Source organism: Tribolium madens, unplaced genomic scaffold (genome assembly GCF_015345945.1).
Source record: "Tribolium madens isolate multiple individuals breed KSU strain unplaced genomic scaffold, Tmad_KSU_1.1 Scaffold_91;HRSCAF=231;Tcas5.2_LG7, whole genome shotgun sequence".
NCBI classification, from domain to species: Eukaryota; Metazoa; Arthropoda; class Insecta; order Coleoptera; family Tenebrionidae; genus Tribolium; species Tribolium madens.
The window spans coordinates 7,181,996-7,205,876 of record NW_025401063.1 but is presented as its reverse complement, the minus strand read 5'-3'; the positions used below and the strand labels follow the sequence as shown (position 1 = coordinate 7,205,876).

General features: G+C 32.5%; 2 protein-coding genes across 2 annotated transcripts in view; one reads left to right on the top strand and one right to left on the bottom strand.

The window, feature by feature from the left end:
* LOC123010526 (hemicentin-2-like) overlaps positions 1-951 on the bottom strand; it is a 154,692-nt gene extending 153,741 nt beyond the window's left edge. The window contains exon 1 of the mRNA XM_044407480.1: positions 640-951. The gene's annotated coding sequence lies outside the window, so the exon portion shown is untranslated. The remainder of the gene's footprint in view (positions 1-639) is intronic.
* Positions 952-17,707: 16,756 nt separating this feature from the next.
* Positions 17,708-23,269, top strand: LOC123011244 (cysteine sulfinic acid decarboxylase-like). Its single transcript, XM_044408601.1, has 6 exons — positions 17,708-17,982; positions 18,537-18,765; positions 19,367-19,586; positions 21,892-22,268; positions 22,421-22,612; positions 22,824-23,269. Exons 1-6 carry the CDS (start codon positions 17,708-17,710, stop codon positions 23,001-23,003), a joined length of 1,473 nt encoding a protein of 490 aa, XP_044264536.1. The 3' UTR covers positions 23,004-23,269.
* Positions 23,270-23,881: the final 612 nt, after the last annotated feature.

Genomic DNA, 23,881 nt, shown 5'->3' with positions numbered 1-23,881 from the left:
GATACCACAATGCTCATGATAATCTTGTCAATTATTCGATATGCTGAAATCAAACTCCAACAGGTTTTAACAGCGCATTGCAGCATCACTTCCTAGTCAATAATGCAATTCTGCCATTGCTAATCCCATTCTAGACTAATACAAGAAATTGGCGATAAATCGAGAATAGGTGCAAATTGTCTGCAGTCGATTATTCAAACTGGCTTTAGCTAAGCGCAAAATTATACAAAATTTCCATCAATTACACTAAAAACATTAATGTTAACAATTTGAAATTGCAACAAGTTTAAGCACATACGGAAATTAAGGTTTTAAATTCACCACTGAAATTAAACGCATAAAATAAAAATGTCCTATTAAAATGTTTCATTTTTAGTGTCATATAGCAAATCGTAAAATTTTGATTACTTGTTAGACACCTATTGCGCGCCTAAGGTTGAAACCGTCCAACTGATTTCTCCCCCATCTGTGCCATAATTTTGTCCTTTGCCCAAAATATAACAGTTGACATTTAGTCAACTTTTGCGACAGCGTCGGCGAATCGATGTTTTGTTCAAACCAATAAAAGTGTTAATGTTTGGCAAAAACATAATTAAATTAATTTAAATAGTGATCCAAATTGGATAAAATCGCACTTACCGTTGTGAAGCCGATAGTTACACGTTTCCGGACTTTATCCCCGTGCCCACCTGCATTAGTTCCCTAATCAGAATCAATCGCACATGTCACAACTTGATTTATAGAGCACATCACCACAGATCCTCTAATTAACACAACTGAGAAAATATTCGCCAAAAAACATCACGTCTCAATCTTAAGACCCGTCTTGTGCAGCACTGATTTATGCGAATCTTGCGGAGGAAACGGCGCGGAAGTTGGATCGTAAACAATTACCGATGATGGTGCGACTTATTCGAATCCGGTGATATTAAGCCCGGAACGATCTTTCCTCCGGTAAGGCGCTGAAGCTATTGACTGCAGCGCCTCGAAACGGTAAACGAACTGAAACGGAACAAGGCGAATCCAACCGATTTTCAGTCGACTTATTGATGTGGCCACCAGCCCTTTTTGACGAGGGATTCGAAAATTTTCCCGGACCTCAGATTTATTTCAATTTAATTAAGGCACTTAACAGTTCGAGAATTATTAATAAATTTTGTTTTCCATTGTTTGTTTTACCGGAGATCAATGCTATTTTTGCCAAATATTATAGTATGTAACATCTAAAGGGTTGTTTACTACACCAACCCTTAGGCTACCGACAATAACTTAGAATCTGGTTCCGATAATACAGAAACTGCGCTTTATTGCTAGGTTTGACTCAGCCTTAATTTGGCTGATTAACGAAAAACGAAACTGAAAGATTTAGTCTTAGTTTATTTTGATAAATGGTCGTGTCTGTGTTTTCGTAAATATCGCGACTGAAATCTTTAAAAAATCATGAGAATTTTAAATTGATGAAAGTTGGGTTCACACGAGATTCTAGATGACAATAACAGATGATGGAACAATCATAATCTCGTAGACTTGAAATGTTAAAGGTTACAATCTCCTATCTTCAATGTTATATGAGTTGTTTAAAAACGCATTTTTAACAACTTGGAAACGTAAATTTTTCTTCTTCTTGGATCTTCTTGGTATGGAAACGATGAACAAAAACACGATTAGCCCGTCACACCAAACTTTTATTTTAATAGCACAACGCGTTTCGACCACAAAGTGGTCATCCTCAGGTGAGAATAAAACAGTTTTATTCTCACCTGAGGATGACCACTTTGTGGTCGAAACGCGTTGTGCTATTAAAATAAAAGTTTGGTGTGACGGGCTAATCGTGTTTTTGTTCATGGAAACGTAAAAACAATTAAAATAACGTAAAAAGCTTTTCATTCCGAACATTATTTTACAGTAAATTTAAAAATAAATAAAATAAAAACAATTACAAATTGAAACTCAGCACAATTGCATGTACTACATTTCTTTAGCCATGTTATAAATAAAACGTAATGTTTATACACACACTGAAGAAATAAAGAAAAATATTAACAAATTTACATAAAAATATCTTTCAGAACTATATCCCTTTGACAGATATTCTGATTTGCTAGAAGACGCGCATTCTAAATGTCTCACGAAGCAGAGAAATTCTCCAGTAACAAATTAACTTTATCTGACAATATTTTAATAATTCCCAATTAGAAATTTTACCTTAGTAAAAGATGTGAAAAGACAAAAACAAATGATATTAAAATATATGTATTTATTACCATTTTTTCTGAAAATAAAATGAAACTCTCCGAAGTTTAATAAGAAATAGAAACCTAATAAAGGCAAAATTTCAGATACTTATTAAAATCTATTTTTTACTACGTGAACATTATTATTAATTTATTACGTATTTGGTTGTCCTCAGCATAAAATTTGTTTTTGTAGCTGAATTAATTTACATCAGCCTTTAACTATAATTCGCACTGCATTTCGGTAAACACACATCCAAGTTTTTGTCCTGCTGTCCATACATTTGCAATTTTTTTATATAATATTTACGAGCGGTTTCGCATACGACAGCGGTGCTGTTAAAAGCTCTCAGCGCAAGTTTTTGCAGGTTTGACGACTATTAAGCATATCTTGATGTTTGAGATGGAGTAAATAAGTCGTATGAGAATCTCTTTGAATAGCTCTGCGGGTTTATAATGACATCTACTCTGAGAGTGAACTTGGTATATTAAGGAGCTCCTCACGGAAGTGTTGATCGATACTCTGCAGCAGATGACCAGCTTGCATACTAATACAGTTCTAAAACCCCGAAATTAGCTAATTTTGGATCAGTTATGTAATAGTAGCTCTCAGAATTTGCATAGCTACGAGAAAGAGATTCTAATGTAAATGACACGTTGGCCTTTAATCTGTGGGCGTATGGCTGATAAACTATCATTCCAAAACATGCATGGTACAAGCGGCGGTGTATTAAATTATAATTAGGGAACTGGATGACGTTGATGCATAAGTTACGGCGTCATAAGTAGCAACCTGATAAATAATAAAGTTGTTGGAGAAAATGAGGTCGCTTCACGTGCTTCGAAATGATTTAATGAAGTTTTCTGCTGCCACCACCACCAACAGTGTCATGCATAGACTATCGCCAATTGCTATAAAGGTGTCATGGTTTTAAAAACCATCCCCAAAAAGTGACCATTAAATTATAAAGTATAATGTGATTGGGTTTCACCAGACGTGTTGTGGTTGTGATGCTTATTTAAGGACATGCTGTAAAATATTCATTGCGGCCACTGCTTGGATTGATATGCAAAGCAGTCCAGCTCAAGATCACTCTATGTTATGCACTACATCACGGATCCAAATTGAAGGTATACAAATTGAAAAGGCAGATCAAGATCTCGCCGCATTATTATCATCATTCCACCCGAAAGTGTTTCACACAAAATTCCAAATTGGAAATCCGGAGACATCTAAAATTGCAGTATCGGCGACTGGTGTATAACTTACTTTCAAGGATCAACAGTCATTTTGTATATAGCACGTCTAAACGACATAGATATGCATATAGCCCTGTATTTGAAAACGAAAATCTTCTGCTTGAATTGATGTCTCCCTTTCAGAATCTCCTGAAACTGAAGGATTTGTGCAGCTTGTCTGGATATCGATAGATACGCACGATTAGATAAAATGATAGCAAAAAGGTTATTCATGCACAAGCCATAATGTCATATTAAATGTTACAACAACGCAACTTGATATAAATTAACACACAGAAATAATCCTAGGAATATGGACATACCTATTTCATCGAATAACGTATTAGTACATTACATGCGAGGTGGTAAATATGGCATTACCCCGAGTGCTTATGTATACGATCGAGAGCCGCCAACCTCGAGATCGGATAAAGCACAAGGGGTAATGCCATTACCACCGAGGTTTGTATGCTATTTTATTCACAATCACATTATTTTCAGTCAAAAATTTGAGCAAAATAAAATTCTAACAAAGTTAAGGTCCAAACGTGGTAGGCCATCCAAATGGCGTTTGATTTTTGACATTTCAAAAATGTCAAAGAAAATATTGAAATAATGTGTGCATCTGACTTAAAATCGTCGAAATGGGGCAGTGTATTCCCTAGTAAGAGAAACTGCTACAAAAGCAATTGAATACTAATTTAGCAAAATATTATGCGTAACTTGACAATTTGAAAGAAAAAATTTCCGGTATTTTTGTAATTTTAAGGTTGGCTATCCTACACATTACCGCCCAAGAGAAGTAATATTATTACTCCTCATGAGATTTAATGATGTTTTACCCAACCTTTAAAATATTACATATTGCATATTACATTAGTGACTGTGAATAAAATCTATTCCTGACACTAAAATAAGCATCAAACTTATAAGTTCGGAGCAGCATGTTTAATAAAATTATATTAGGCGAAGCCGGTTTTGTTGATATTTGACTTGTGATCGCAAACTTGCACAAAGTTTTCACAAACTTTAAGCTCATAGTCAAGAAGAATTTTCCCGAAAGTGTTAATAATACACAGTTCATATTTTACAAATAATAATTACACTTTCTGACAGGCTCAATAGTTAAAAAAATCCAGTTGATAAATAATTGAGACTTTATAAAATGCTTTCGAAATATTTATCAGAAGTGTCCTATTATTTTCAATTTGATTTTGATTGTTTCCAAACAAGAACATTATAAAGTTCAATTCGGACAAAACATATTTAATAAATAATAATTTGTTGTCTAAAATTATCTCGTTTATTTCTTTTATAATAAAAATGAAAGAGAAATTTGAAAGTATAATTGTATCATATACAGGGTTATTCATAAATATGAAGCAATATTTGAACCTCAAAAATGACCTATAAAATGATGTTAATTTAAATAATAACTCGTGTCCTATCTCTACTGATAAGAATTTTACAGCCCTTGGAATGTGGGTATGGAAATTTGTTTTTTTGTAATAACTTTTATTTGACCAAATATTATAAAATTTGGAACATTTCCCTGTGACAACATACCCTTTAAACTGGTAATCACGAAAACCGGATACACCCACTCAATTTCCGGTTCCAGCAGTTGCAGGTCACATTTTCTGTGTTTTTCCATTTTTTTGCTCTCTTAACACCAATTTTTTATTGCCCAAATCGATAGAGTAATCAATTTCGATTAAAAAATGCATAACCTTTAATACTCCTGAAATGGACCGTTTCAAAGATATTTTAATTTAAACTGAGGACTGCACAACGCTGAAACCAAAAAGTAGGGATTTTGAATGGATGATATCCACGGTAACAAATGACCATGATCTCACTAATCGCTGTCAGGCATCTGTCAACTTTGACATTGGACGATTATTAGACAATTAATCGAAAATATTTAATAAAAGAGTTTACCTCAGATTCCAAACATAACTTAGAATAAATCCAAATGGATCTCGTAGCATTTAATTCATAAAAAATTCACAAAAATTTATTGTCAAAGTTAACAGATGCCTGGCAGGGATTTATGTGACCATGGTCATTGGTTGCCGTGGATACCATTTATTCAAAATCCCTATTTTTTGATTTCAGCGTTGTGCAGTCCTCAGTTTAAATTAAAATATCTTTGAAACGGTCCATTTCAGGAGTATTAAAGGTTATGCATTTTTTAATCGAAATTGATTACTCTATCGATTTGGGCAATAAAAAATTGGTGTTAAGAGAGCAAAAAAATGGAAAAACACAGAAAATGTGACCTGCAACTGCTGGAACCGTAAATTGAATGAATGTATCTCGGTTCTCGTGATTACCAGTTTAAAGGGTATGTTGTCACAGGGAAATGTTCCAAATTTTATAATATTTGGTCAAATAGTTCCCAAGTTATTACAAAAAAATCAAATTTCCATACCCACATTCCGAGGGCTGTAAAATTCTTATCAGTAGAGATAGGACACGAGTTATTATTTAAATTAACATCATTTTATAGGTCATTTTTGAGGTTCAAATATTGCTTCATATTTATGAATAACCCTGTATTATTACCTGCAAGCAGTTAATTGCAAAATAATGTACGATATAAACATGCTTGAAAATATTTGTTCGCTGATAAAATCCTGTAATGTATTTCATTTTAGCGAAACTTAATCAATTTTTTTTCTACTGAAGCTTTTTAAGTTAAATTTATTATTATATTTGGTAGTTAAATTTGACGTATCCGACGCGAAAATACAGTGCGATCAAAAAGTCTTTCTATCAAGTAGGTGTAGTAGTTGAGGACGTATGTCGCCTGCCAGTTCGTACATAGGTACCAGTGTCAGCTAGATGGCAAGAATTACTGCATGGAACGTCTTAAACATCCTAAAATGAGACAAATTGTTCACCACAATTGGCTGTCACAGTTTACATAAAAAATATTTTGACATTTCTTATTTGTCATTGTGACATTTTACCTTCCGCAGAAACACGTTTTAATTTTCTAGGCTTACTTGATAGACAGACTTTTTGATTGCACTGTAGCTCAAACACAACGTCAGTATGCAGCCAATGACGGTAAAAGCATTGTCATAAATAGTGTTACAAAGTTGCATATTGTGTAACTGTTTTCAGTTACACAAAATACTTACTGTGACCCCGAAATAGAAGAACATTAATAAACAGATCTCATTCAGAGACAAAAGAACAACCTCAGAACAGCAATTTGTCAAATATTTTAGATATAACAACTATAATACGAGTAGTATAAAAGCTCAGATTAAACATTTCAGGTCCTGAAAAAAACATAAATAAACTGCAAGTATAAAAGCAAGTGGTCAGTCATAAACCACACCAAAACAAATCGATAACGAAAAGAAAATGATAGCTTTCTCCGTTCTGTCTCTTTCAGGGGATGTGTGAGCAAAATCCGTTTCAGCTTTTGTCTGAAAGGTGCTTCGCCCTAGCACATTATCTATTATTCACCGCACAGAAATAGAAACTGTTAATAATTCAAAACTGAAAACAATCATTTTAATAATATTTATTTAGAGAGTAATTTTCTACGATTCAACTCACGCACTAAAGATTAGGATTCGTGCAGAATAAAATGCATTTAGTAATTGAATCGCTTTTAATAGCTGGTGGGAAGATGTTATCTGGCATTTCACCGAATAGGCGAAAATTCAGGGAATCTACTGCCAGTAGGTACGTCAAATAAAAAAAGCTGAAAATATTTTCAGCACTTATAACTGAAGACTGCTAAATTTGTTTCCAAATATTTTGATTTTAATAAACATTTGTCACTCTTACAAATAAACACTTAGTAAATTTGTATTTCTTTTACTGCTTTATAGAAATAAGACTGAAAAGAATGTTGTAATTATTCGAGTTTATTGTCTTCAACTGAAAATCGGGCTCTTAGGCAAGACTTGATCACTTTATACAACTGTTCTCTCAAACGAAAATCAAATCATTAAAGGTTCACTTTGATAACCCATTTGTTTTCGTATTCCGATAAAGTATGAAAACTCTATTCTTCTCGTAAGAAAAAGATCGTAGAATAATAAATTTAACGTGTGAAATTCAGATTGAAGCAATCTAAATTGTTGAATCGGTTATGTATAATTTCCTAACTGCGTTATTCTATCCTTCTCCGATCCAGGACCACTTCCTTGGATGTCGGAAAAACATCCGCTTTTATTAACTGTTGAACGCCGGGTAGTTATTTTTGGTAGCATTGATTTTCGGGTGTAGAATTATAGCCCTATTGGTAGCATATATTGCGGGACTGTAAAATACGAAACAACGATTCGTGTTTATTTCGCGACTTCCTGTTTTATTCAACCCTTAGTTTATTATAAATGAACACAATCCTGCCTTGTGGGTGTTGATGGCACGATAACGCCTCTCGTATTTGCGTACCTCGTAGCTTTTATGCCAGTTCAGTGCATACATAAAATTGAAAAATTTGCAAATTTAACAAACATACGCTTGCTTTTATGTTAGAGACAATGAAACTGCAGTAGCACGATTTGTTTCGATTCGTTCACGTTGAGGTAAAAATGTGCTTGTCTGTAACGAGAAAATCTCTACTCAATTTACTTGCATCGCCTTGGTTCAAGAAGAAAAAAGGGATTAGAAAAATTATAGATCAGTCCTTCAATAAACAAAAAACAAGCTTGTAATTAAATTCCATGAAATAAGATTGGATGCAAATACTATTGTATCCTTTTCTTCTGAGAGTAGTTTTTTATAATAATTCATTTGTAATTCAATTGCTAGGGAATATAGAGCAAAGATCTCTTGCCAAATAGAATTACGAAACTATGTCCTAACATTTGTTCTGTCTGTAATTAGCAATTAAAATTAAAGCAATTGTAATTTAGGCGGTCATTAATTTACATTAAGTGCTAATCGGAAAGGTATCATATTTTCATGTCAGGTGGAAGCACTAGTAACAATTTTTCACACTAACGGATGTGAAGCGTTTCGGAGGCAAATTTTGTTTACAAACTAACACTAAATATTGTTCTCTTAACTCCTTCAATTAGCAACCATTAAATATAGCTTGACATATTTCACCGAGAAATAGAAATGTCTACTCCAATCTGCTTTACAAATAAATGAGAGAAACATTCCGACGACAGCTCACAATCTTTTGCTATAATTGCAAAGCAAGTTTAGTTTTTTATCACGTTTTAAAAGAAGTAGTTATTAAACACATTTATCATTGAGGTAAATACATTTTTGGTAGAATAAATTGTAATATTCATTAGATGTGCAAACCACCATCAAATTAAATTATTTTATTACTTATGCATCATGCAATTCACTTTCCCAGTACAGTAGATCTATTGACCTACTTCCATATCTCTAACAAAAACAAACAAACTACAAAATATCTAGTATCCCATATTTCCTCATCAACCAGGTGAATATTTAATAAAATGGTTGTGGCAATTACATTTTTTACGGAGAAAGCTAAATCATTCAATTGACATGCAGATAAAAATATCAAACTGATCTAAACTAAAATTATAAACGATACGTGTAAATGTTATTACTGTTAACACTTAACAAATTGAAACAGTAAAAGTTTATATAATTGCTTGAAGCAACAGAAATAAAACAGTGCAACTTCGCTCTATGACATTTTCATTATTAAATAATATTCAGAATTAGCATAGAACTCAATACACAAATTAACATCCGAACATAAACAACCTTTGATGCTTTCTGTCTGTGGCTATCAGTATTAATAAATCAACTGAAAATACCAATTTACATTTATTTTCATCTCATTCCAACAAGTATTAATCAATTATAAAATCCTTTTGTAAAAGAAAAAAAAAAGAGTTCGTGTGTTTACCAAATAATTTAAGGTGCAATTACATAAAAATACATCGAAATTTTTCGTGCAGCGCAGAAAAATGCTCATTAAACCAGCAACTTTGTTGTAACAATTCAAACTAACGTGAACTGCAACAATTATGACACAGAGCAAACTGAAACAAAAAATCGGAAATTAATTAAAACTCAATATATCACCAGCAAAGCCATGTTTGTTCAGTTTTAGATTTGCATTTTGATACTTGAAATAACAGCTCAGTTTTTTACCAATAGCGTTCAAACATAGTTAATTTCCCATTACCCCACTTCAGTAAGTAAAATTAATATTTCGATATAAACTGTTTTGGTTTGAATATTGGTTCAGCCGCGTAACCACTGCACTGTGATTGCTCTATAGTCACGTATTTAAAATAGAAATCTGATTAAAAACACTGCTGCTTATTTCTCTTTTTCTCTCGTCTTATTATTCGTGCTGCTGTCATAATTTCAGCTCAAATGCCACCTCGCTTGTAGAAAAGAAAATAGTAGTCGTGGCAGAGGCAAAAACAAATACGTTACGCTCGTAAAACAACTCCTCTTCTAAATTATTTTTAAAAGAAATATTTTGCAGGTATGAAACCGACGACATCTTAAATTGGTTGAAAAATGTCGTTGTTGTAAACCAAGAAACAAATGTATTTTTTACTTTTTTCGTAAATGAATGAGAAGTAAAAATACAGCTTGAAGAATGTTTTTAAATTAAATAAATTTAATTAGCTACATTTAAACTACTAAAAAAGAACTGTGAAAAAAACATTAACTATAGCCAAGAATTTAGAGTTTTTTTAAAGTTTAAAAATGAATTTTAAAAAAGTGTAACATAATATAACGAACCAATATATTTTTTTTTAATCACTGAAAAACAGATATTATTAGTTAATTTTAATTTTGTTTTATAAAGACAGACCAATAAACGTCATTATTATAAAGGGTAGAAATTTTTCTTTTGTTGTACTACATCCTCTGTTTTTCCTTCGAGCCAGTTCGCCGTTCAGCCATTGATTATCCCTTTCTTCCCACAAATCATTTCCTTAGACAAATTACTTTCACAAAACACATTCCACTTCGAGCCAATAAGCTGAGTAAAAACGCAAGGATAAGGGATATCGCATTCGCCCAAGACGTTCAATGAAGCAAGAATGGCTGCTTCTTGCATTTTTCCAGGCAGTAAAACATCAGGTTATGTGTACTCTGAAATCAAGCATCTTTGAAAAAACCCTTCCACTTTATACTGAACTGCAAGAGCCGAATATCATCGTCATGTCTCTTTTAGATCAGTCTCCTTCGAACTAATGAGACATCCAAAGTGGTTACGGGCGAGTAAGTCGAGCAAAAACTTTTTTAAAAGACGTGAAGAAATCAAATAAGCGTAACGGTGTTTGACTAACATTCCCCAAAATACGAAAAACGTATTTTTATTAACGTGATGTTTGTTAAATTCACTGTTACAAATTTATGTATGCAAGCAAAAGGTTGGACTGAAAATTTTTTGGTTTGCTTGTGAACGCTTCAGTACATAAATCCAAACCCTGCAAACATAATTATGTTGGGCGATACAAATGTGAACACATTTTCAACTAAAATAAACATTAGGTAGATATCTGTGCACTTATGAATAATTTATGAAGCAAACAGTGAGAATTGTTAAATCCAATTTTCAATTTAAAAAGAACATGAACATGCAACTTCTTACATTTTTCCATAATCTCGATTAGAAGCGATTCTCAAATTCGTACAGAAATTTAAAGCAGGAATTTTATATAAAGCGCGGACATTAATAAGAAGAAAGGTGAGACAAAATGGGAGAGAGCAGACTTAACGCGATCCATAAATTCCTGGGACAATAGGATAGAAAAATATGGGAAAGCGCTTCACTTCATAATTGACACTTCTCCCAGTCCTCCTATAAAGATTTTCCTAACTTAATAGAATAAATAACTGTACTTGTTACAAAATAAAATAAACGCAATTCAACTGATTGTTTTTAACGCCATTAGCACTTATTTATTAACATTCTTCAGCAAAGCAGATTTATTTAAAAATAATGAAAATTGATGTCATTTTTTCAGGAACAAACTGTTTATTCTCACCACGCACCTTCTCATTTTCAAGTCAACCCGTAATTTTCCCGCATTTTGAAAGTAAAGTTTTGATGTCTTGACATTTTTATCTTAAACAGCTTATCTTCACGCCTCGACTTTTCACTTATCTCTTTTGCATATACTTGAATACAATTAGACGTACTTAAACAAAAGACATTTGTACTTATCTCATGTTATAATATCATTTTAAGACTTAAAATATTGATTTAAACAGGCTTCAAACTTCAAACCCGTTAAAAAATGTAAAGTTTTTAAAAATTATTACAGAGTTATTAATTTAATCGAGGGTTGTAAAAATGGATCGTGCGAACCCGCTAGAGGCCAGGCATTCCTGAATTCTTTATTCTAGAGTTTATGAGTTGGATATAAAGGAAAATAATAACATATAAAACTCTGCGGTTGTTGAAACTGCGGTTTAACAACAAAACAACTTGACAGTTTTACTTTAGAGAACGAGAGTGTGTCGGAACAAGTGTTCTCGTCTTTCAAGTGGCGTCTGATCAATTTTTATGACAAAAGGGAAGAATTTCAATACTTGTGGTTTGATGGTTTATAGGGGAGAGATGAGAAGCAGCTCGCCGATTATCAAGCAGGATCGAGAATATGCTGTGAACAGGAAGTGGACTCGTTTCATTGACACATTGCAACACCCTCGGGTCTCATCCCTAACGTATATGTCAATGCTTCGCCGCCAAACCACCAAATTCGTCTCTTTCTCTATCTCGATGTAATATCTAACACGATTTTATGAATCGCGACGAATTATTTGTCAAAATGAATGGCCATCAATGTATTAAAAATATTGATCGATACGGTCGGATCCCAATATTCGGTGACCTGAATAATTTTATTAAAAAGGCTGGCATTTTGTAAAATTCTACAGATTTCCAATTTCGCTCTGTGGCACTCTAGAAACAAATACGTTAAACGTTGCATGTTTTCACACGTATAATTTTGAAAAAAAAATTTTTTTGTATGCTTATTAAAAATTAATTTACTTCTAATGTAGGTATACTAAAATATTTTACTTAAATAATAATCTGTGTTAAAAAAAAATAAAAAATAAATAAAATAAAAAGAATCTACTTTTTTATCAAACCAAATTTTTTTAGAATTTTGAAAAAAATGAGAAAAAAATTAAGGATTATGATGCAGGTTTAATAAGAAATAATGAAACCTGCATCATAATCCTAAATTAAAACACGCTACAGCGTGAGTAATTTGCCTTTATAACACGCTGAATTTTAAAAATTTTAAAGTTAAAGAAATAGTGAAATGTCTTTACATTTTTTATGTATAATTACAAGGTGAAAAAATGTGCTTAACAACGTAAACTATTAACCGTATAATAAAAAATTGCGTATAACACTCGTTTATAAGCGCCTTTAAAACACGCACGACGGGTTTTTAACGTCGTAAGTGTTTTAAAAAGGCTTGGTTATAAACTAGTATTATAATATACTATTGTATTACAAAACAAATCTACGTAGACTTGTGTTTTATAAAGATTTCATTGTAAGAAAACTGAATGTTTTTGCCGATAAAAAATATGTATTTCGTATTTTGTGCTTATTAAATTCTGAAACACAATTTTCATTTTTGTAAAATAAATCACTCTGTATCTCAAAATTAGTGATAGAAACCATCGCAGCTGATTTCCTCTACCTAAATTAAAAAATTAGGGGATAAAATTTTGAATGATGATTTAAATACGTAAGTGTAATGAATTTTTAAAAAACGTCAAAAGCTAGTATTTTTAAATAGAAAAATTGCAGTTTATTTAAAAATACATTGCAATTACAAAAAAGTCTTTTAATATGTCGTCCACAAATCAACAATTGATTTATTGGTCTGTCGATCGTGACATGCCAAAATATGGAATTGCAATGACTGGCATTATGCGACCGAAATACGTTTTCGACTGAATGAACAAAATGGGCAGTTATTTTCGAAACTGCATTTACCTTATACATATAGGATATTGGCAGCGTTTCCTTCCTGTAGTCTGCACGTCCGTAATTGCGTCGATGTTTGAACTGGTTCAGAGACCGAATCATTCCCTGAAACAATACTATGTGACTCTAATTAACAAAAAGGCAACATTGTTCTAAAAATAATGAGGAGCGCACACAGAAGCAAAATAAATGGTTTATCACAGTTATTATCCACGTATGTAAATGAGTCGCCGCGAAACTCCGACCGTCGCTGAAAATATATCAAGTTTAAATAATGTAAAATGTAAACCCTAAAATAGTAACTCAACTACCTCGCCCAGAATATTATAGTCACTCCGGGGTAGCTCCCGGAGGAAAGTAAGTGAATAATAAGTGCTCAAATTAAGCAGCTGTAATTAATATGAGGTTGAAAACTGGCTCAGGATTAGATCTTAGCAGGAAACGGAAGAAGGGTCTCGCAGGAACTCTCGCGGAATTTGACAAATGAGCTTGATTTTGACGTCATCATCCTTAACCGTCCGCAATTATAATCAGAGAAACCCTTTCATTATCGCGACGACAAAAAATATATTAAATAGGAAAGCCTAATTGGCGCAAGAGACACTGACATATCTGCTTTGCCAAAGCAAGATGTCGGATTAATACCGTAAGTTCAACCCAAATTCTTACAGTTACCCTAAGGGAATTACAACTAAACTGAATAAAGCGAACGCAAACAGTTTGAAGTAGTGAGAATGTCTTTGCGACAAAAGGACCGGCTAAAGGATGAATTGCTATTGAAAAACAGAAGTAGAATGTGACCGAATAGTTTTTACGTATACAACAGAGAAGCGTTATTTTTAAAAATCAATTTTTGTGTACTTAAAACAACAAAAAGGTTACAAAAGTGTTATAGTCATAAGCAAATAATGATAAAAGAAAATAGTTTTTTTTGTTTCAGCGTTAATGTTTCATTGTAAAACTCAGTAATAAATGAGTGAATCTCAGCTGAAGCCCACACATATTTATTGGGAGCTTGAGAACAAAAACTGAAATATGTGTTATCTTAAAATTGCAGAGAATGGTATTATATAAGTGGAGAAAAGGGTCAACAATATTTTAGCTGTCATGTCGCAACATCTACACTTGAAAAAATATGATCTATTGTTGTAAAGAATTTCAAAGGACTTTAAAGATTTTGTTACATGTTACGAGTATATTGTGATCGTGTCATACTGTTTAAAATTGAACACTAGATTTGTGTGAATTGCAACTTTTCACGTATGAGTAACGCTGGCTTTAAGGAGATCTCAAAATTGCGATGTTCTCCACATCAAAGCTTTACAACAGTTCATCATCGTAACCAGGAAACGAAAATGCGGTTTACCACTTTAGGCTATGAGATGACTTACAGTTGCACACTAAAACCTAGATGAATTTCATGTCCTCTTTGTCCTTTTCATGTAAATCGACATATATAAATATTACCAAGCTGTGAATTTGGTGTAGAGGATTTTCTTGTCTCTTTTTCCAATTGGAATTGCAGATTCAGTCGTAATATCACCATCACTATTGATTTAGGAACGTTCTGATATTAAATATTCATCATTTCAGCCAAACAATGCATGTAAATTATCAATAAAACACGTTTTACAGTTGCATGTATTTCCCCAAAGATACAGTCTCAAGAGCAAAGATTGTTCGCAGTTGCAAGACCTTAACGCCATACATTTTTAAGTCAGCATTTTGTGTGATGTTGCAGAAGTTGATTAGACAGCAACACATTGAAATGTTAACGACTTTACCTAGCTTCAGAGTCACTTAGCGTCGCATCAATATCTCATTCATAAATTTATTAGACATTGAATCGAAAGCCCTTATACGTTAACTAGTTTGATGAATATTCATCAGGAGCGGGTTAATTTATTAATAAGGCGCCGCAAATAGCAGCCAAGTCGCGAATTAAGTAATGAACTCCTTAAATTCCACGGCGCTAGCGGAAGTAAGTGAAGTTTCTACCTAAATACCACGTACTACAGCAATAAACCGAGTTTATACCTATCCGACGTGCTGTTAATGTTCCTCTTAGACAGGATTTACCCACGGGTACAAATAAAACTGATGACTAACTTGACTGCAACTTCCAAGAAGTGACATGCAGGCCGAAAGTAATGAGTCAACTTGAGAAGCAACATCGACAAGCCAACTAAAACTTCGAAAGGGGCCCCTACCATTTTTTCGCAACAATGTTTTTCAATTACACATTTCCGAAATTTACATCATCATATCTCAGCATAATAAATAAACTTAAAAACAATAGCAGAACTCTTTAATATACAAGGTGAATCACGAGGAATAATGAGCCTGACCAAATTCTCGATGCAACCACCATTACTCTTCGCAAGTTATTTTGCGACAACTGTAATGTTGGTTGCATCGAAAATTTGGTCAGGCTCATTATTCATCGTGAATCACCCTGTATAGGTAAGTTAATTATTAAAAAACATTATATCCCAAAAATGTCTTAGCAAACCTCTCTGAGTTGGCAAAAAATATTCAAAAGCTTTATTCAAACTTATTGTTGTTACAAACAATGTAATAGAAGAATATTTATTTTATCAAAACAGGTTGTACAGATTTCTGTATTGATTCCGGTAATATTTCCGAAGAGAAACTTATTTAGATAGCGTTTTTTTACAATGTCATTTTTTGTCTCTCTAGAGTTCTTAAACAAAGTAAATTTCAAACAGGAAAAGCACACCACTATAAAAGCCGTTCATCAAGTGAAACCATCTTTTCCTTCAGGTAATATCATTATTACATATTACATATACCTAAGTATCCTGCAAAATGTAACTGAAACGCACTTTAATATTCCTCAATGATTAAAGTAATAGAATTGCTAATTTTATAAAAATGAAACACTGACGTTTTGGGTAGAATTATGTTAAATTAAATATCAATGAAAAGCATCTTAACAACCTTAATTCGTATTTAAGAGTGATTAAATTTAGGAGTAAAAAAGAGAAAAATACTTAACAGAATTAAATTGACTGATTCCATTACAAGATAAAGAGTGTTTTTTTTAAGTTCAATTGTTCATAAATAAACACTTTGAAGTTCCACTGTGTATTATGATTTCATTGTCCATAAACGTCTGTTGATTCGAATTTCAGTTACATATATACCTACTCAAAGCAAACAATTGCAAGGAGTTAAGGACTGTACCAACGGTTTTCCCATTCAACAAGAGTTGGTGCGAAGTTTCCTCATTGTACAATCTAGCAAGAATCATATAACAACTCTACAAGAGATCTATCACATATCAAGCTTGTAGGTGTGGTCCTTCAGTTAAATTGTTAGTCTTATATTACGAGTAAAAAAATTATATTTCCTCGACTGTTAACTTTAATATGAAATAAATACTGTTGTGTTTACTCGCATTTTTTCTTCAAAAACATATGAATGTGTAGGCTAAAACAAATCAGTTTCCAGCCAGAGTCGAGCAAAGGAAAGTAAATAATTCCTCTAAAAAATGTTGCAACAAAACCTCCAACAAAAATTTTATTATATTGTTTCGTTGAACTCTCTTGGAGGTCAGAGGAGCCATATTTTATTTAAAATCTTTCTCAAAAGGAAGAATAAAAAATGATGGCAATCTGCCTAGGAAAGTCGAATGTAACCTCAATTCTTTTTAAAGAATTGTGCACCGTTTTGAGCAAAATATTAGTTAATTCAAAATTTGAACAAAGAAGTAGATTTAACACTATTGTGATTCTAAATAAAATTTTAAAATTAATTAAAATTTTTGCGGAGAAGGTAAGTTTGCATAATTTATTTAAAAATTCATATTTCTCTTTTGTGGAAGATTTTTTGTGTCTAATAATTTTTAATTGGTCAGTATTTGAAACCTCAACAGTTGTTAAAACAACAAACATGTTATCATCGTAGATATAATTCAGGAAACAATTGTACAAAAGCGCAACTGGCGTAATTTATGTATTTAATTTCAAGTCTGAGGCGAGGAAATATTAAGACGATACTCCCAGAGAGTTGCAAATATATTCAGGCAAAGTTAAGGATATAGCCTATTAATGGGCTAATAACTCTCTTATATACTTGCATTCATTTTTTCCACTGTATCAACGAAACGAAATGAAAATTTGCGGTCGCTTCCGCCAATTCTTAATTTAAAATATCGAACGGTTAAAATTTAATTAGGAAGCCTCAATCATTAGTTAATTTTTCTGTGTGAATAAAAACCCAATTTGTTCCCTTTATTAATCCAATTTGTCGAGTAAATTACATTATGAGTGCCGTAGACTTCCAACCCGTCCCGACTAGGGATATGCATGAAAATTTTTTACGAGCGGTTGTGGAAATCCTCTTTGAAAACGTAGTTTTTGCTTCGAATCAAACTAAAGTGGTGTTGTGGCAGCCGCCGCAAAAGCTCGAAGAGTGTTTTGATTTTTCTCTAGGGCAAAATGGCGTGACTCAAGAGAAATTGCTCGTGTTCTTGAAAAATACGATCAAATTCAGCGTGAAAACTGGCCACAGATACTTCATCAACCAGCTGTTTTCAGGGCAAGTATTTTAATTTTGCGATAAACGAATTAAACTGGCGCATCAGCTGCTTATTTGCTTGAAGCTTTATTGGCACAACACAACTACAATATAGGAAACTAGAGCAAATTTAATGACAGAATACTAAATTTTGCAGAATTTATAACTCAGTGTCTTTTATATTCTCATTTATTTTTCTTCCCCCGCATAAATCCTTTTAATACCCATAAAATTGCCAAATAACAAGCGGAAAAGTTTTAAAGTTATTACAGATGAATTCCACCTTCAATAATATGTCATCTTTTGAAATTCTAAAACTGTAATTTCGAAATTTATCAGAGACCTCAACATGCTCAAGGAAATCTGCATATCCGAATATAAATTTCTGATTTCTCCAGATATCAACTTATAAGCATTTAACTGTAAAGTTTTCAGCTGAATGTGAGCAGCAATCAATACTTTTGCTAGAAATAGCCGTAGTATGTAAAACTGCTATTATTCATTTGCGACGCACAGTATGTTTGCAGGCGAAAAAAGAAGTATTTTTATTGATATTAAAAAACTCGGTTGGGTAGGTTGGACCCCTACGGCCTGGCAGGACAATGGTTGACGGACGCCCTAAATGCCAGCGTATACACTTACGAAGTGGCTCCAGTTTTTACTCTCATGGAAACACATATCATACGAGAAGTTTGTCGAATGGTTGGACCGCAATGGGCTGACGGCATGTTTTGTCCAGGAGGGTCCACCGCTAATGGAACTGCCATCAACTTGGCGAGATTCCGCTATTGTCCTGATATTAAGGTGCGATACTAAATGTAATTGTCACTAACCGTTCTACGAATTGCGCTTTTTTGTACATATAATGAGATAATCTAAAATTGAATTAATTATTCAAGAATCAATGAAAAGCTTAATTGCAATTAGCGGAGTCACTTGTCTTGCATAACCAACATGCACATTGTACAGGCGTCAAGCGCACATGATATTTTATGAAATAGGGTCTTAAAAGCTCTATCTTAATAGTCGTATGCATTCAGCTCCCCCTAAAGCGTAGCGGGGTTAGAAAAGGGTTCCACAATGTTGTAAAGTGCAAGCATCATTACTTTATAATTAAATGAATAATAAATTAATAAAACAAAAATCACACCCAAAATATACTTAGCAACATAAAAATTGCAACATCTGGAAAACGTCAAAGGATCTTGTTGATGCACTTTTAATGTCACTGTAGTTGCATATAAATTTTGTGGGTTTTGAAAAGTATGTAAATCTAGACCACGTCAGTACTTCAAAAACGTGCATTCGCATATTTCACCCTTTTGTTGCCTTTTTCGAGTGGTCGACGACTTATACCGTGTTGTGTATGTACACACCAAACTCTCAAAGTTTGAAATTTTTACAGAAGTCGGGAAGTTGTGGTCTGTCACGATTCGTATTGTTCACCTCCGAGGAGTGCCATTACTCCATCCACAAGTTCGCTTCCTTTATAGGAATAGGAGAAGATAACGTCATCCTGATATCGACAGATAGTATCGGACAAATCGTCCCTGAAGATCTCGACGAAAAAATTAAAAAGGAACTAGCTGAAGGCGCTATTCCACTCGTTGTAATTGCTACATTAGGTAAGATTGTTACAGTTATTCGCGTTTCCGGTAAACATATCAATTTACAAATGAATTTCTCCCAGTACGACGCTTCGTTAGCGCGAACACCGTTAAAATCATAATGAAATGAGGATGCTTTATTCAACTGCGTGTAGTTACATGCACACTGAAAAGTTATTATATTCACATGCATTTTATTTTATCAAAAGTTGGTTTGTAGTGTCATTTTCATTACTGTTACAAAAATCTACAATAGTAAGGTGACAGCTGAATAGAATTTCCGTGTGTTGTCTGTTGTGATATAAATACTTCCAAACGAAATATTTATAAAAGGCGAAGTTGACGTACAATAGTGTTTATATCCTAGAACAACTACAACAAATTTTTTATCCAGTGTTGTACCAGAACTTCTAAAGAGCAGTATAGTAAGGTAAATAACAAACGTATTATTACGTATTAGTTAAACTAATTAAAAAGAGAAAAACATAAGTATATTGTTAAACCGTTATTAAAAAAGTATGCATTTCAAAAAAAAATTAACTGTGTTAACACAGTTTAATTAATACGTAATAATATGTTTCTTATTTACGTATATTTATGTACTATAGGTACAACTACTGTCACTAAATAGATTTAGTGTACTAAATAGATTTAACTGTACAACATTGTGCTTGCTACTCATAAATTACACCCGTGACTTTTATTATAAGTCACTAGTGACTTATCATAAATCACGGATCTGTCATTTTTGTGTCGTTATGTCGTTATGGCCTACTGTTTGAACACAATTTGACATTTTTATTAATTAAATTGAAACGTCAACTTTGCCAATACCAAAAATCGAATTTCGTGGTCGAGGATAAAGCGTCGTCTTCGACTCGTTTTCTAAACTTCACCTTCGTGAATAATAGCCATGAATAAAAAGTATGGAACCAAACGTTTTTTTGCTTAAAGTATTTATTTTTTAGAAAAACTAATTCGTGAATGATAAAGTACTATAAAATGTGATATTTTATCAAAAATTAATTTTTTTTGAATTCCACAAAAAAATGTTTTTTTAAATGGCAACCCACTATAAAACCGTTTTTCTCATGAAGGTTATCGTTATTATCCAAGGATTACAACTATCTACTTTATATTTAATTTTTTCAAAAAAAAACATACCTAAATTGCAATTTTGACAAAAAAAAACGCATAACGCAAAAACAAAACAAAATTTCGTTCTCAAAATACGGTCACATATTTTATACTATTTTAACCTATATGTATTAAATATTATTTTCTGGAGACAAATGCTTTAATAATTGAAATGATTAAAAGCCGCTTGCTCCCATACTTTATATTCACCCTGTATGTGCTCGTTGAATAATACTCTAATATCATTTTGCTAAGACCTACTAAAAATTTTATTACTTTTAAGTTATATGCAGTATTGTTAAGAGTAAACCAGAGGGTAAACAAATCATAAATTAGTGGAACCCACCCGGACCCAGAAACCAAGGAAACAGGTCAGTTTTTAACAGGGCCGGATTATTTACTTTTTTTTTGTCTAAAATACTTGAAATATTTTAATAGTTTTTGATGTAGTAAAGTATTTTAAGAAATTTAAAAAAGCCAAGTGGTTATTAACAAGTTATTATTAAATAAAGCAGATTTTTTTTTAATAATAGCTTGGTAAAACTCTACCACTATTTTGGTTTTAAATACGGCCCTGTTTTATTCTGGTGGGTGCAGCAACACTTGCAAAGGAACGTGCCATTTATGGAGGGTTACAAATTCAAGCCATTGTTTGGTTAATCTCTTATAATGTGGCATAAAATTTTTAGGAGGTCTTAGAAAAATGATTTTAATAATACTATTATTTATTTTCTTAACTCTATCGATCAGTAAGTAATCGAATAATTATGATTTTAAAGTAATGTTAAACAAATGTTAAACGAGATTTAGGGGTGAAAAGGTAACTGCGAGGTAATACCTATTAAAAGATTAATTCGAGCGTTTAGTTATTTGGATGAAACATGAACAAAACTCTATGTTTACAATATTACTTCATCAAGCCACTGTTGATACAAATTACAGGTTATTATGGATCTGATGATCCAATTACGAGTTATAAGTCATTCATAACTTTTAATTGGTTGGCTCAACAAATTACTATCGAAATATGTATTGAAGAGTTAAGTTACAACAAAAACCCAATCAATTAACAGCCAAACATAAATAACTCGTGCACACTTTCAGTTATTAATAATCAATCTATGTAAACTCCTAAACTTGCAACGTCAACCCTTAACGCGAATTAATGGAGTTATAACGGTTGTAGGTACGACTGTTCGAGGAGCTTTCGACCCAATATGCGAGATTGCCGAAATTTGCAAAAAATATAACATATGGCTACACATCGATGCGGCTTGGGGAGGCGGTTTAATTTTCTCGCAAAAACATAGGGCAAAACTTAATGGAATAGAAAGGGCGGACTCGTTAGTCATTAACCCACATAAACTTCTAGCTGTACCTCAACAATGCTCGATACTTTTAGTAAAAAACAAAAATATATTGTACCAGTGTCATTCGAAACATGCTGAGTATCTCTTTCAAAAAGATAAATATTACGATAAATCGTATGACCTGGGTGATAAATATCTGCAATGTGGACGAAAATGCGATGTTTTCAAATTTTGGTTCATGTGGAAAGCTAAAGTAAGTATAAATAAAAAAAGTCCAGTAAAATATATACTGGTATATATCTTTAAATAAGTGACAGGAGTAAATGTTTGTTTTAAAAAGCAATCGAGGAGTGGCTAGATAAACGTATTAAGTTTTATTCGTGGTTTTATTTTTGTCGCATTTAGGGCTCTTCCGGATTCGCAAATCACATCGACACTTTAATGGAGTTGGCTGAATATTTTGAAGGACAAATTCGTGAAAGACCCGATTTTATGTTAGTCTCGCCACGTCAATATATGAATGTTTGCTTTTGGTATTTGCCTCGATATTTACAAGGAAAGCAAAACATTTTGGATTACAGTGCTCAATTGCATAAGGTAAAAAATAATTTCTAGCCATTTTCTTTTTTTTGTTTTCTTACACCAAAATCCATGTTGTCCAATATAATCTGTAATTAAAAAAATAATATTCAGTTTTTAAATTGTGAAATAAGCAATACCATCTTTCAGAAAATGACTTCATCGCTTCATAAACCGCCCTGTTTGCTGCTTCTGCAATTTTATGCCTAATATTTCTACTTACCCACAGGTGGCGCCGCAGATTAAAGCAATGATGATAAAACATGGATCTGTAATGATGGGGTATCAACCATTAAAAAAACTCCCCAATTTTTTCCGTTTTGTTTCTCAGAACTCATCTCTTACAAAAAAAGACGTCACGTATATTCTTGATCTAATTTCCGAAATTGGATCTGCTATTTACAAATAACCTGTAGAATTTCTGTTAATGTGCGAATATATCATTCAACTACTAACTACGAGATGGCTAACACAATTTAAAATACAATAAACAACAGTTTATGGAAATAAGTAAAATACAATACTATATGTCTATCTATATGTAACGCCTTTTCATTAAAAAGACCTATTATTGTTATTCATTTTTAATTAGGTACGTACAATTGTATGTACATAGTACAGTTGCGGAATTAAAATTTTGGGCAGTATTGTCATTTTCACAATGTAAACTCTAAAACAACCTTTACATTAATAACCTCATTTTTACTCTTGTGATGTTTATGTCATTTTGACTTAAAAAATAGCGTCCCTGACAGAAAAGTTTAATTGTCAAATGTCAGTCATGAATGTCATGATGACAGTAAAAGGTAGTTTACAGTAAACTTTTTGAAGTGACAGAAAAATACTGCCCGAAATTTTAATTCCGAAACTGTACAGGGTGCTGCATTTTGGATGTCCGAATATGGAATCTCCGAAACTAAGATGTTTAGCCAAAAACGAGTGGAAATAATATTGGTTAAAACCGCATCCCGCTATGGTCTTTTGTTTTCGATTTATAGACAAAAACTGACATTTTAGCGAAATCTAAAAAAAATCATATCTTCGTTATTGTAGAAGACACCGATTTTAAATAAAGACATTATACAGACACTTTTTTACGTAGAATTTACTAATAAAGTTAACAATTTTTTTCAGTTGTTTGTTTAGCCGTAATAAAATAAACTTGTATTTTTTTAAATGGGAATCATAGATGACTATGTCATTTTTTAAAAGCTTGTTTTTTCTTATCTAAAAAATATATATTTGTAACAAATTATTGTAATACATATTTAGCAAAAAATTATCTTT